The sequence below is a fragment of the Paramisgurnus dabryanus genome, chromosome 13 (assembly GCF_030506205.2).
Source record: "Paramisgurnus dabryanus chromosome 13, PD_genome_1.1, whole genome shotgun sequence".
Lineage (NCBI taxonomy): Eukaryota > Metazoa > Chordata > Actinopteri > Cypriniformes > Cobitidae > Paramisgurnus > Paramisgurnus dabryanus.
In genome coordinates this window covers 13552686-13567832 of record NC_133349.1, presented here as the reverse complement: position 1 = coordinate 13567832, position 15147 = coordinate 13552686, and the positions used below count along the sequence as shown (strand labels likewise).

General features: G+C 38.1%; 1 protein-coding gene across 1 annotated transcript in view; it reads right to left on the bottom strand.

Moving 5' to 3' along the window:
- Positions 1–15147, bottom strand: part of me1 (malic enzyme 1, NADP(+)-dependent, cytosolic) — a 114135-nt gene that overhangs the window by 34425 nt on the left and 64563 nt on the right. Inside the window, exons 4-5 of the mRNA XM_065298368.2 lie at positions 1887–1962; positions 561–722 (exon numbers count right to left, since the gene is read on the bottom strand). Of these exons, the coding sequence (XP_065154440.1) occupies positions 561–722; positions 1887–1962 (238 nt within the window). The remainder of the gene's footprint in view (positions 1–560; positions 723–1886; positions 1963–15147) is intronic.

Here is a 15147-nt window from a genome sequence, read left to right as displayed (position 1 = left end):
GAGACCTTTATGGTTTAAACAAGTAAAGTAAGACTTACTATCCCATACTATTTTATTAATGAAAACCTTCATGTTGTGCAGATTATTCAGTCAATTTTTTTTTTTAAGTCTCTCTTTCCTACCTCCCTTTCTTAATTTGAACTTTCCTTCTCCCTTTACAGATTTGGCATCTATTACGGCAGGCATAAGTCGCAGCCTTTGGCAGCAGAAGAGGAAGCACCAGGTGTACCCTGGCACAAACCCTTGGCAGATGAGCCAGTGGTTTATTATTCCTGTAATGCCACACCCTTGGACCCGCCGAGGGTGACACAGACTAAATTTACCTCTGCGCTCACAGGGCTATTCTTAGCCTACAGCTATTGCCATAACGTCAGCCTTTCTGCTACGACACTGCAGTGCTGCGACCGGTAAAAACAAACACGGTAGGAAATTGTCTTTGTAGAGAGGATGTGGCCGTTAAAAATAGTGACGTCGTTAGGTCTCCCTTTGATTATATCCGAAATGGAAGCAGGAGTCAGCTGTCACGGTCTGGTGGGCCGTGGTGCCACAGGTCTGCTCACCTCATTGTCTGTTCCCACGTCTAACATGACAGGCAGGCACTGCTGAGGCGGCATTCCCCCACAGGCGGTGTACAAGGCCAGTTTACCCACAGGGATGCCCATTCCGTAACAGCCCAGATCCCCTAGGCCCAGAATCCTCTCGCCATCGGTGACAACTATAGCCTGCCAAAAAACAACAAATAGTCAATGACAAATTCTATGCAATCTCTTTTTGAAACAGATTGTACTGACAGACAGCGTGTCTGAAAAACTTTGTGTGAATAAAGCTGATTTCAAACAGATATTAAATGTGTTTCCCAAAGGGTGAGCTGTATTGCAGGGTGTCCTTTTTCCATGGAAAAAATCAAAGTTATTATTGAAATGTCAAAGCCACTGAAATATCATTACGGAGAATACATCAGGCATCTTTTAAGATGAGTTGCCTGGAAACTATTATTTGTGGACTCTTATGTTTGTTTGAACTCAGCTTGTTTTGTTTGTTTGTACACAAATGAATGTCAGCCTTTCACTTGAATGTTTAAACATTGAGGCAGACGTTTGGTGTACCTTAAAGTACCTACAATTGGTACTTTTCATTGGTAGCCTACTGAATGGAATAACATGCTGTGTAGTTATTATACAAAAGCTGCTTCTTCATTTATACAATTTTATTTTGTTATAAAACCTCCTGACTGGTCCTATGTTATTTGTGAGCCTGTCTGTGAAATTCAGGCTCAAGTCTCATCATCGAATTGTGAGATTTGGAGCATCCAGTGTTTATTTCACTCATCGATTTTAATCTTTAACTCAGTCAATATTAAAGATATTAAGGTTATATTTTCACCTAATTTTATTTACATGATATAGAATGTTAGGCTTTTATGTAGAAAAGAGTAAATCACAAATTTAGCTGGGTTAAATATGTGATGGATTTAAAATAGATTTTTCAGCTTTTACAACTCCATTTTCACATATTCCTTATAACCCAACAAATTCAACACGACAGCGAAAGCTGTTCAACTACATTGCCGGACACTATTAATTCCAAACATGTTTTCCATCAACTGTGTGATGCAGTTTAATTATTTTTACTGGTTCATATCATGCCACCCTACATTTTTTCCCAACATGCCCGAAGCCCTACTGGTGTGACATCATTACCTTAATAACTTTTAAAAGCTTAACAGGCAAGGTACTATAACATCATGACACTGTTTTAAGCAAGTCATTTACATTTGGATTCAATGCCTTTGGAATTGACAAACCCCAGGAGTCTTAAATCTAAGTCAGTTCTGGTACATTCTGTAATAGCACAAGCTGGTGTAGATGTGAGTGGGCAGTACTTACACGAACATTTTCCTCTGGCCAGCTCTGCAGCATTGTGGCGATGTGCGAACGATCATGAATGGTAATGAATAGACCTCTATAGAAGAAAGACAAAAATTTGTTAATTTAATTCTTTACATACATTCAAAATGTCCAAAATCAAAACATTTAGTATTTTAAAATCAGGAGGCACAGTCTCATTATTGTATTACCATTTGGGGTCTTTGCAGTTTTATTGCTTAAAGTCAGTTGGAACAGAATTCACACACACACTTGGGACTATCAACAAGAAAGCAAAGCTATAAAACATTTGTATGTTTATATAACCATAAAACTGAACAAATCAAAGTTAGTTTAAACACTGAAAAAACAAATCATTGTTGATAAAACCGAACTGAGTCATATTAAAAACAAAAATTACTTGGAAAAGCATTTTACATAACAAAACATGATCTTCAGTTTATTATCTATTATTTATTTTAGCCTTGCTTGCTTCTTGAAATGCTTATGAATTGAAACAAAATAAACAAAAAAGTAAAAAAGACTGTTGCTAAATAAGCAATACAAGAAAGAGTAGTTTGGTGAAAATACAGTACTCCAGTATCTACAGCCCTACAATACAAGATTTAAATATTAAAGCCAATGATTATATAATTTCCACATGTGTAAATAATGAAGAATCTTTTTTTTGCACAAGGCCCATTCCCCTTTTAAACAACTCAATGACCCCTGAAATAACCTGAAATGTTTCAAATCATTTATCTTCATGACTTGTGCAACATTAAATAAACTGATCATCACTTATAACATTCAGAACACCTGACAGTCCAAACTCAAACCTGTTGCACTTAAGCACTTTGTCATGCCTCTGCCGTGTGAGCTACAATACCACTACCCCATGGCTCCAAGACAACTGTTTTTAGCCATTTAACAGCTGTTCGAGCAAAAAAGATAAACATCATATACAATCTCAATCTAATTTAAGACAGACATCAGTTATTGCAATGTGGGAAAGGAGCACAGCTCAGTAATGCTTATGGGACACCCTAAAGCCTTTAAGTAGGCTAGTTTAAATAATATGGGGGCAAATATGACATTTTGGGTTATATTTTGGGTTTCAAAAAAGGCTGGAGAGGATGATGGAAAAATTTTCAAAACAGCCTTGAGCATGTTAAAGTAGAGCTCATCCTTTTTAAGTTTGCTTGATCTTAGCTGTAAATCACTGTGAATTGGGATTGTGATGAACATTGACATGGTTTGGCCCTGGCCAGTTCCACTTCCATACAGCAGACCTGAAGTTGCAGCAGACGCTTTAACCTTGTGGTTCCATTTTTTGATCTTTTAAAGTTCTTGCACAAACTGTCTTTCCCTCTCTGCCCCTCAACTGATCTTCTCTATCTCTTGACCCTGATTTTTATTGGTCTACTTTCCCTTCTAATAAGACCCCCTGACTATAGCTGAATGAGTAGTACCCGCGAGGCATTGTCTGTCCTGACAATGAAAAGGTTCCTTCAGGACAAAGACTTAGATGCTTCTGCACTCCACCCACACCCTTATGGAAATGTTCAAAACTCGCAGTCAGCTTGAATTTGCAGATTCCATAAAAACAAATTTGTAGTACATCTGGTAATCTTGTACATCTTGTACTAAGAGTCCAGCTTAAAGAAGATCTATTAAAGGATTAGTCAATTTTCTTTAAAAAAATCCAGATAATTTACTCAGCACCATGTCTTCCAAAATGTTGATGTCTTTCTTTGTTCGGTCGAGAAGAAAATATGTTAAGGAAAACATTCCAGGATTTTTCTCATTTTAATGGACTTTAATGGACCCCAACACATAACAGTTTTAATGCAGTTTAAAATTGCAGTTTCAAAGGACTCTAAACGATCCCAAACGAGGCATAAGGGTCTTATTTAGCGAATCGATTGTCATTTTTGACCAGAAAAATTATGTGAGGTCACGCTGGCACGTCACGGGACCGGAGATAGGCGAGAAGTTGTTGTTTAAAAGTGCTGCTTTTTCTTCTCAAAAATGTCAATCGTTTCGCTAGATAAGACCCTTATGCCTCGTTTGGGATCGTTGAGAGTCCTTTGAAACTGCAATTTTAAACTGCATTAAAACTGTTACGTGTTGGGGTCCATTAAAGTCCATTAAAATCAGAAAATTCCTGGAATGTTTTCCTCAAAAAACATTTCTTCTCGACTGAACAAAGAAAGACATCAATATTTTGGATGACATGGTGGTGAGTAAATTATCTAGCCTAGAAATCTAGACGCACCCTAGCGGCCGCAAAATATATTTGCTGCCAGGGTTTAGTCTAGGCACTCACAATACACTTAACCGGTCCAAAAACCAAAATTTGGTCAGGCCAATCACATCGTGTGTAGCGTCTGTGGGGCGGGCTTAACATGATGACGACAGAGCTGCAACGGTTCCTACTTGAAAACAGAGAATGGCTGCTGCTGCTGGCGAACAGCTATCTTTTGAAGCGGCTTTGGCCGCGACTCTGGAGGACTTAGACTTATGTTTTTCTTTGAGAGAAGCGCAAATAAACCCTACTGAAGTCCTTTTTAAGCAAGAAAGATGTGTTTGGAGTTTTGCCGACTGGTTACGGTAACCACGTCACCTTCTTCGTTGCTCTGATCCGTCATAGCACTATCCTATTGCGTGCAGAGGCATTTTGAGGGACAACCTTATATCCCGCCCCTTGCATTGAGCCGTTTGTGTGAAGAGTTGCCAGACCTTACATCTTGATGTAGGTCTGGCTAACCAGGCTATAAATTATCTTGATTTTTTTAAGAAAATGGACTAATCCTTTAATTTTAATAGCATGCAACACATTTATCATAAAACAAAACTAAACGTCCTATCAGTATGTCAAACTGGTTATTTCACAAAATTATAGAATTCTGAATAACAAACTTCATAAGGGTGTGTGTGAAGTCAAGTGACTCGAGTCTCTCTTAAAACATTTTTTTTTACACAAAGTCTACACCAGCATTTTTTTAATAGTTACTTTAAATTAATTTTTTATAATATGTATCAAGAATCCACCCATGTTAATAGGTCCTATATGTAGGTATTTGGTTGCAAGAGGCAATGATGTATGTATAAACCGGCAATGTCGTCTGCTGCTGTTTCAACTTCCGTAGAAACTACAAAGTAATTGCAAAGGCACGCTCTCAATGTGGATGTGGGATTGACAGTTGCGCAAAGGAAGCATATTCAGCCCCCAAAGCTATTGTACAGCCCTCTGGCATTGTGAGCAACAGTGGACAGATCTCTTTTACAGCAGTGCAATTCTAAAATGTCAGGGAAAAAATGGTCCCAAGCAGTCACTGTAGGTACAGATTTGAATCCATTACCAATATGTACCCTCTGAGGTACTATAAAAACTCTAGGTACAAAGATATTATACAGTATAATAAGGGTCTGTCGATCCAAAAATCGCGTGTGTATAGCAAATCCAGTTATTTAAGAACACTCAAGTTATCTGAGAACACTCAAGATACATTTTTGCACCTGTGTTTATGTGGACACTCCCTATTTTTGGCTGCACTCACGAGTTGCAGTGATGGTCTGCTTTATGGAACTATCCTAATAAATGACTCTTACACAAAAACATCCTAGCACTTTCAAACAACTTTGAACCATACCCAGACATCCAACGTCCTCTATGGCTTGATAAGAAAAAACAAACAAAGAATTTTTTTTCTAATTAGCTTTACAATTAAAGAGCTCAAGCACCATGAATTTTCTGTATGTACAAATCAGAAAGGTTATTACCCAAGTACCAGCTGTATTCTGCAATTATCTTGTTCCTCTATAATGTATTTATGCATCAGGAATACAAATAAGGTTGAACAATTCAAGCTCATTATTTAGTGTGGGAGGACAAAGGATTGTAAGATACTGAAGCACAGTGACCTTTAAAATAATTTTTTTGTCAATTTACTGTCAATTTATAGAAATAATTGTATGATTTATGTGACTCTGACGCAATATGCTTGATATTACCAGGCAAACTGGTTTGCCATTTTGATGCTGCATGCCCTGACGGAATCCATCACTGAACAATGTGATTTGTGAATAGTTGACCGGTCAAGAGTGATCGTGAAAATCATTTTCTTTAACTATGTCTCTGAGGAGAAATCACAGTGATGGAGAATTTAGTATAGTGGATTTGACATCAATTTTAGAAAACCCTAAATCAACTTCAACAACATAAAGGCCCAAAATTAAGTGGGTCACAGAAATCTACTGCTTCAAGTGCCTAACCCGATTTATTTGTATCTATTTAATGCTTTTACAGAGCCATGCGCGGGAAAGCTGCCATCTTTAACAACTTTCAAAAACCGCTACAACCTGAATGGATGCTCGCAATTGTGTAAGGGGCGGGGACAAGCGCTGTGGCTCAGGTGCATCATTGAACAACCATTTTAACCCTTGTACTACATTAGTCTTTTTGGCATGTTTCAGTCACCTTTGGCCGAATGATTTTTTGAGGAATCAAAAAAGTTTTTTCTATGGCATCACTGCCAAGAACCTTATAAACACCGAAGCTTTTACGTCCACGGCCGGCGCATGTTTTACATTTTTCAGATGCAGAGCGATCCTTAAAGCATTCTTTCTCTTTCACGCGAGGCGTTACTTCCAGGTTGTATAAGTTGTGAATGTGGATAATAGCGGTATTGCGGAGAGCCGGAAATTCTCGTCATTCACCGCGTTTACATGCACCCTAATAATGCGATTATAATGGGATTTTGTCAATACTGCGATTATACTTTACCTCATGTAAACGCAATAATTCGATAAAAATAATGCGATTAAGCTCATAATCGCAATAAGTAAAGTCGCATTAAAAGAGGTGGCGTACGCCGTTTATAATCGCAGTATGCGTCCATGTAAACGCTTTAATCGCATTTATACCGCAGTAATTAAGTGCACGTGTGTTTTAGTCACGCACCTTAAGCACAAATTCGTTTTAATCTTGACATTAGGAAGTTTTACATGAACTCTGCCAACACGACTCGCTGTCAGCAGTCTGCCTTCATTCAGAAACAGCTCAAATAACACGACAGCAGTGTATAAAACCTTTAAATGACATTATAACGATAATTATAACGATAAATATATTAGTGACCACATCATAATGATAACTTCATGCTAATTCGATAAAACGAGCGCGGCATTACCTAATATTGGATATTTCTTGTAATAAAAACTTTTTTTGCAATTGTTTACATGTCACTGAATATGTACATATGCTGTTCTTGTTGCATTTACACAGCGGGAAACCAGCAGATGTCCTCAACTGAATGAATGTAGTAGTTTGTGTAATAATATCATACCTTTTGGCGTAGTCAGTGTGGTAGAAAAATTTCACAGCATCAGCGCTGGATACCTGAGGTAATTTTATGTTATAAACCTCAGCAATGAATGAGCTTTCTGCTGCATTTTAAGTGCGCGTGCACTTCAAGTTCAAATAGATTTGATTGGCTGTCAATGGTTTATCGTTCATCATGTGCCAAAATCGCTATCGTTATAGTTGTTGTGTGAGCTCTGCTATTATCTTTAATATAAAACGATTTTTAAAACTATATTTTTATATCATGTGAACGCCCTTTACAGGCACTGTCATATTTATATCTTCATCACGGCACCGGATAATGAAATACATCTATAACAACGTGTTTGTCATTTAACGTAAGTAAATTAAAACAGTGGACCATATATGTGAGTTCATCATTTGTGCTCTGCATTGAACTTTGTGTGAATAATCCGAAAATAAAAACTGCATGTAAACCGGAGTGAAGAGGTTAGCTCCAGTCATGTAAACATCTTACTGCAATTAAAACCTTACTCGCATTATTGGAAATAATCGCATTTTTGGTGTGCATGTAAACGTGGTCATTGACAGTGAAGCATTTTCTCTTAATTGACGAGACCATATATGGTTAACTCGTCAATGGCGGGGAAAGAGTTAACATGTATTTAAAACGATTTCATCGGGCTCCGGAAACATTTTAAAAGAACACAAAGAACCTTCTAAGGTATACCATGGTTGCAACTCTTGCATCATTACAACAAGATGTTCGACACATCACCGTTCCTGTTAAAAAACGTTGTGCAACGTTTTGTCGGGGCTGAATGCAGCCCTGGCTACGCCATCCTTCAGGCGTTTTCAGCCGCGTTTAAAAGCTTTGCTGCGTCCCCGCCCCTTAGGGGGTGTGCACACCAAAGCTTTTATGCCCGCGGTCGTCGCATGTTTTCAATTGTTTCCAATGGAAGTGCGGCTTTTTTCAAAACATTCAGCAGCTGGTGGTCTTTCTGCGCTCAGCGCTGAGAGCAGATAGTTGAAACAGATTCAACTTTGGGTGAAAAGCTCCGCTCGTCAATGTCAGTTCTCACACGGCCGTCCAATCACAGTGGAGGAAGGGCGGGACAAATATCACAACAACCAACTGGCTCACAGCTCAAGTATCACAGTTATCAAAGTGCTCATCTGAAGAAAGCTGGCATTTGGCGTCCTCCACGCGTTTAAAAGTTTTGGTGTCACTCCCCCTTCAAACTCATACTAGATAACATATTATTGTTTACCTTTTTGCCTGCACAAAAGTTTGGGGCATACTAAGCCAAAGCAAACCTTTGAGGATAGGAAATGCATGGCATGTGCATACTCTACGATCATAGTATATCTGTATTAGGATACGAAGTGGCACAGTGGCTCAGTGGGTAGCACTGTTGCCTCACAGCAAGAAGGTCCCTGGCTAGAGTAGGTGGCTTTTCTTTGTGGAGTTTGCATGTTCTCCCTGTGTCAGCGTGGGTTTACTCCGAGTACTTCAGTTTCCACCCACAGGCCAAAAACATGCAAGTTAGGCAAATTGGAGATGCCAAATTTTCCCTCCCCCAACCTGTGTATGGATCAACTATGGTCTGAATAAAACCTGTGTATGGATTAACCGGTCCTCGCCTTGAATATAGCCGTAGATGCTGGAAAGCATAAATAAATAAAGGAAGAAGAAGAAGACGTATTAGGATACGTGATGATGTTTGTAATGAATTTGTATTTGTGCTAGATTGATTTTGTTAAACTAATCCCAGCGCTGTAAAAATCCTTTGAAGACTTTTGTACACAAACCACTGCACTCCGCTATTACAATTATTATTTTTGCTTTGAAAGAGAGCAAATAAAAGTACTTCACCAGTTCACCAGGTTGCTTAAAAACTACTTTAAAATACGTCCAAACCATAAAATACACATTTGCTGAAAATATTAAGTCAACTATCTGAAAAAGAGATTGATCCGTAACCACAGAATGAACCCATCTATTCCGTGAAGACCATATATGGTTTCAAACAAAACAAACCTATCTGATTAAACAGGACGTGATAGGAATGTTACAGGAGATTATTAAATTATGTGGCTAGATCTGACCAAATTCTGGACCAAAAATCTGACGACACAATATTTTCAGCATGTGGTTTGTGGTTTATTTAAAGAGCCTCCTCTTTAATCCTGATCTGTGAGATAATAACAGGATATAAAGTCCATCGGAGTGGAAAGTAACATAAAAAGAAGAGGGAAACACGCAGGTATGAAGAATAGAAATGTGACTTTAATAACTGTGTGCAGCGGTAGCTGATCATAGATTTAGTATTAGGAAGGAGGCGAAAGGCAGATTAGTTTCTACCTTTATAAACTGGCAGTGATCTTTACAGAGTTTAGTAAGTGGAAATGTGCCCAGAGCAATCACAGACTGAGACTGAAATGCAGTAAACAGCGCCTGAATTGTCATTGTGAGGCCGATATTCACTAACAATAAAATGTCGAGTTTAAATGTGTGTGGGAGTGTTTAAGGACTCGCGTGTGCTCGGAGGGATGGAAAAGTGCTTGGCTGGAATAAGATGGAGGGATGCAGGGAATCAGCTGGACAAACAGACTGTTCGTTCTTTCCAATTCCTTCTCTATGCGGGCCACAAGAAGCAACAATAGACTTCTCTCCACCCAGCTGCCAATAGCTGCCAAACGTTCCTTTTTTTCCAGTAAGAGGAACACATTGCATGAGACTTTCATCTTTCTGCACCCCACCACCCCTTTTCATATAGCCTAAAGAGAAAAGCCATTTCTTGGCTGACCTCAGACAATGATAATACCAGATCCTCATCTCCAGAGCCCAAATACAAAGGTTGGGTATTCCAGTAGTTTACATCAATCTCATTATGAGCAGTCCAGACATGGTTGAGGTCTTCTAACTGAAACATGACAACCAGCAGGGAATAAATAATGGGTAGGGTAGATGGTACTGGTTACCACGTCCCCCGCAAGAGATTTGTCCCTCCTCTTCAATAAGATGTGGTTGAGATGTTATGTACAAGTGGGTCAGTAAATATGTCTGTCTGTAAATATGACACACAGACAGTTTCTCAACCCACCGTTCAGACTGCCTCAAATTACCCAAAATTACGTAACAGTGGACAGAATCAAAAGTTCCTCACTGAATACACACACATGAAATAAACCTCTATCAGCATATACAAATATATTACAGCAATGCAACATTTTTCCATTCAGTTCATTTGCGGGAATCGTAACTTATTGGCAAGATGTTGGCTATCAACCTGCCAATGTTTAAAAGGCTGCATCTCATTTTGGGACGCCTATTAAAACAAGTCTGACTGATGGTTTACAACAGAGGCCAGAACTGTACCAACATCCCATATGAAAATAGTATTAGTTTTGTCTGGCCACACAGACTGGGTTTCTTTCAAGGAAAATTAACTCAAAGAAATTTGGAAGTGAAATAAAAGATACAGTTACTGCATTATAAAATATTGCTTTGACTCTAATATATGAATGTTGCAGATATTGTATATTTTATAGATGGATGTGAATGACATTTTATGCCTAATAAATAAAAGTGTCACGTGGGACAATCAAACACAAAATCACTGCTAATGCAATCCACATGTCTCACTGGATCCATCTGACAGAGGATTAATGTGAAGCAGTAAAATAAGTATGATTTTATGATTAGGCTACATGAAAAATCACGATGGTTTTATAATAGCATATAAACATATGGGGTATAATTATTAACAGGAAAGCATAATACAGAAGGATGCTATTAGGAGGGGTTATCAGGCCACCATATAATGGTTTGTCAAAATGTCAAGATGCCGGACGTGGCAACTAGTAATAAACTCCTGTGAAACTTGCAAATGTGAGTTGAAAGCATAATATTTAAACATTTCTGTCACTTGTATTCAGTTTAGTTTCACTTCTTATAAGTATAGTCTGGGTTAGAGGTCAACCGATAGTGGATTTTTCTGATACTGATAACGAAGTTGGTCCCTACTTGCTGATAACCAATTAATTGACCGATAGTTTTTAAAATGGATACTGGATAAAAAACAAACATAACACTCAAAGTGAAACAGTGCTGAAATGTATTACAAAAGTAATAAAACAACAGTACTAAACCATGAAAATATGCTAAATGAAATAAATGTATAAATAAAAATATCTGAATTATATTAATAAGTATTGAAGTAAGCAAATGAGTTATAAATGACATCTGATCTTCTGGTGATTTTTCTTTTTGTTATTTATCTCACAGTATCACAGTGATAGTTAACTCTCAAACGTTCGCATCAGGCCCGGCGTCAAGGGGGAGGGGCATTCGCGGGCAGTGCCCCCCCCGAACAGGTTGTTGTGCCCCCCCTACATAATTTTTTTTATTATAATATATATCAAGAATAATTAAAATAAATTAAACATTGAATGTTTCATGACTTGTAATGTAATCAAATGAGGAAAATATGGTTGATATAGGTTTTCTTTAATTAAAATAGACCATGTTCTCTGATTGGATGTATTGCCGCGTCTCACCCGTCTTTCGTCTTTAGCATATTTGTGACTTGATACTAGCAACGTGTTTTTTCGCGGCATTTTATGGATCGTGTAAAATATGGATATTAGAACATTTAGAACGAACCAGCACCGCCTGCTTCATCTTCATGCAAACACAGACTGGCTCAAACTCAGAGATTAGAGGTTGAGGTGGAATTTACAAATCTACAGGACACTGATTTAAGGAAGTTTAATGTTCTTACACGCCGTCTTCAGCTATTTCAAAGGTAAGTTAGCGTTGTTTTAAATTACGTAAGCTTAAATGTGAAGTGTTACTATAGACCGTACAGCATTACGATGTGATTATGGTAAAGCGGCTTTTTTAAAGCTAGGACGCTGTGTGCGCTGCGCTATGAAACCCATTCATTTTAATGGCTTGCGTGGCGCGAGGGCGGTTTGTTGTTGCATCGAGTAAAGCGCGAGCGCAGCGGAGCTCAGCTTGCGCTCACGCCGCGGTCGAAGTTCAATAGTTTTGCGCATAGTTTGTGGTCTTTTGCACTTTATACGGGAAATGAGCTGACAGTCTGTACCAGTTGTATGAGTGTGTGCTTGCTGTATTTGTTGTTTTAATGTCTTGTTTTTGCAAGTAATTGTTGCTATTGCGTCCCCCCGTTGGAAGCCGAGTGCCCCCCTGTTAGTTATGGTCTGGCGCCGGCTCTGGTTCGCATGGACATTTTTGTCCTTTTCCAATTTTCTTTTTTGTTTGTCATTTTGGCTGTGTTAATGCATGCAAACAGCATGAAATTTGGTTAGGTTTGTGTTTTTATTTGAATTTTATTGATTTGCTTTCATAAATGTTTTTAAAACCCCCATGAAATTAAAATTAAACTTTTTTCCTTTTAGTATAAATACGTAGGCCTACAGTAAGAATAAATATAAACTTGTGTGGTCCAAAACACTGACAAAATTCTCATACAGAAGATATATGCATTCAAAACCTACAGTTTGGCACATGCGCTAAAAAAAGGCTAGTTTTTGTGACTTCAACCTACAGTTCACTTCAGCTTCTCATCAAATTTCCTGTCCAATCAAATGCTTTTAATATGCGATAGTGTCCTGTCCTTTATGTTTTGTTACAGTACGTCTTTGCTAAACTGTGCCACAAATAGGCATGGGCCGGTATAAGATTCTGGCGGTATGATAACCTTTAGCAAAAATACCACGGTTTTGCGGTATTGCCATTGCAACACTAAAATGTGTTATTTTCAAATGCCAGGTACAATAAAGCCTTTAAATTATAATATGCTTTCAAAACATATATAATATTTTCGTAATATATATTAAATGTAAACATCAAATCAATCACATGACTTCATGATTTAATGAATTTTGTTTAAGCACAGCTCATACCTTGGAGACGGTGTCACCGAACATTTTAGTGGTTTTGAAACCTTGACTGTTTTAAACCTCACTATACCTTGAAACCGGTAACCGGCCCATGCCTAGCCACAAATGAAACACTTTTGGTTATTTAAAAAAAGGGAAGAGTCTTCTCAATAGTTCTGACTTCATGTTTCAGTTAAACTGACATCACCCCATCAAATAATGCTGCAAATTCCAGGGTACTTCAGTGGGCCTTTAAAAACATTTTTTTTTAACAAAATTGTTACATTTAGGCACGGCAATCAAAAATGTTTGAATCTTTGTAACATTAAAACATAAATAATGCATTCTGTATAAATATTTGTTGCCAATTATTCAAAATATAAAACATTATATATTTCATGAAATTTAAAAGTTTTGGAATGTGTAGGCTGCTGTCTTATGCAGCGTTCAGACCAGCCACGGTATAGCCGATTTCAAGGTCTCGCAGCGCGAATGAGGCATTTAGCGCGGAATCCGCATTTCCGCCTCATTCCCGCGTCTAGTCCGCGCGAATGGCGCGAATTGAGCATCGCTGCAGGAAACACATGAGTTGAAAATTTTGAACTTTGGCGGAAAAGCGCGCTACTAATCAGGAGCTTGCTCTAGTACTGACGTGATTACAGGAAGCGAGCAGAGTCGCAGAAGCCCCTCCCATGACGCAAATTTGTATGTTTGTGAAAAATTTATGTTTGTGAGTGTGTGCACAGTTTGAAAGAAAGACTTTATACAGTACTGCAAATTACAAATCCCACTCTGTATACAAATCATATTTTTTCGGCATCATGTACCAAATTGGCAGTTAAAATTCTGAATAGGTACAAATGTTTGGTATTTATGATAGGAACTATTGATAAAAAAATATCAATAAAGTCAATGGAAATAGGAAAATTGGAAATCACATTTTTATGAGTTTTATAAATTGATGCACGAGGATTAATGGACTGCCCATTATCAGGATAGATTTGACCACTAGCCTACTGTACACTATCAGAAATGGTCCCTAGCTGTCAATGGGGCAGTACCCTTTAAAAAAAAAACTTTTGCACCTAAACAGTTCATATTAGTACCTCAGATTATTAGTATCAAAGAGTGCATATCAATACCAGTCAAAGGTATATATTGGTACCAAATGCATACATATCTATACCTAAATGGTACATATTAGGACATTTTTAAATGATTCTGCCCCAGTGACAGCTTGGGACCGTATTTCTGGTCATTTTGTCTGACAGTATACATCAGGTCTTTTCCCTCTGCTTTCCCAATGCTCCCGTTAGGAAAACATTCAAATCATCTTAAACATCTGCACCTGTGTCTGTCTATCTGTCTAATGAGAATAAATACTCAAAAGCCATCTATGTAAACAAAATACCACTGGCAAGGTGCACGGCATATAAAGCATGTTTTTATAATCAAGCACAAACATCTAGTAATTTGCGTAATTTGTGATGACTGAACACCATTGTAAACTGCCAAAGTGGTTGCCATATGCAGAGTGTGCCATGTGCACTCAAGTCGAATGGTGAGACTGGATGATGCTTGCATGGCATGCTGTAAAAGAGCTGTGCATGACATGTTTGTTAACCTATCAAACTCTCTTCAAAATCTTCAGCACCACAAAGAAGCACGCAAAGAAGTCTGTTACTGTAGGTTTGACAAATAGCACCAAGATTTCGAAACAATAAACTCGCACAACAGAATAACACTCACGTCTGGATTGTGGTATTTTTGCCTGGGGAGAGATTACTTCTCGTCATGCAATTGTATTTCCTTATTTTATTTTTTCAGGCTTTTTCATTTAATTTCATAGTCCTCATTAAATATGTCTTACGTGCATAGAGTATATACACAACACGTTACTAAAGTTACGAAATAAGGAAAAGTCTAAGAAATGGAACAGTTAAGGGCTGTGTAGTGTTTAATAAATAAATACTGAATTCTTAAACGCCCCCCTAACACATAATCACTTAAGGGCTTTGGTTCTGGAACCAAACCATCAACACT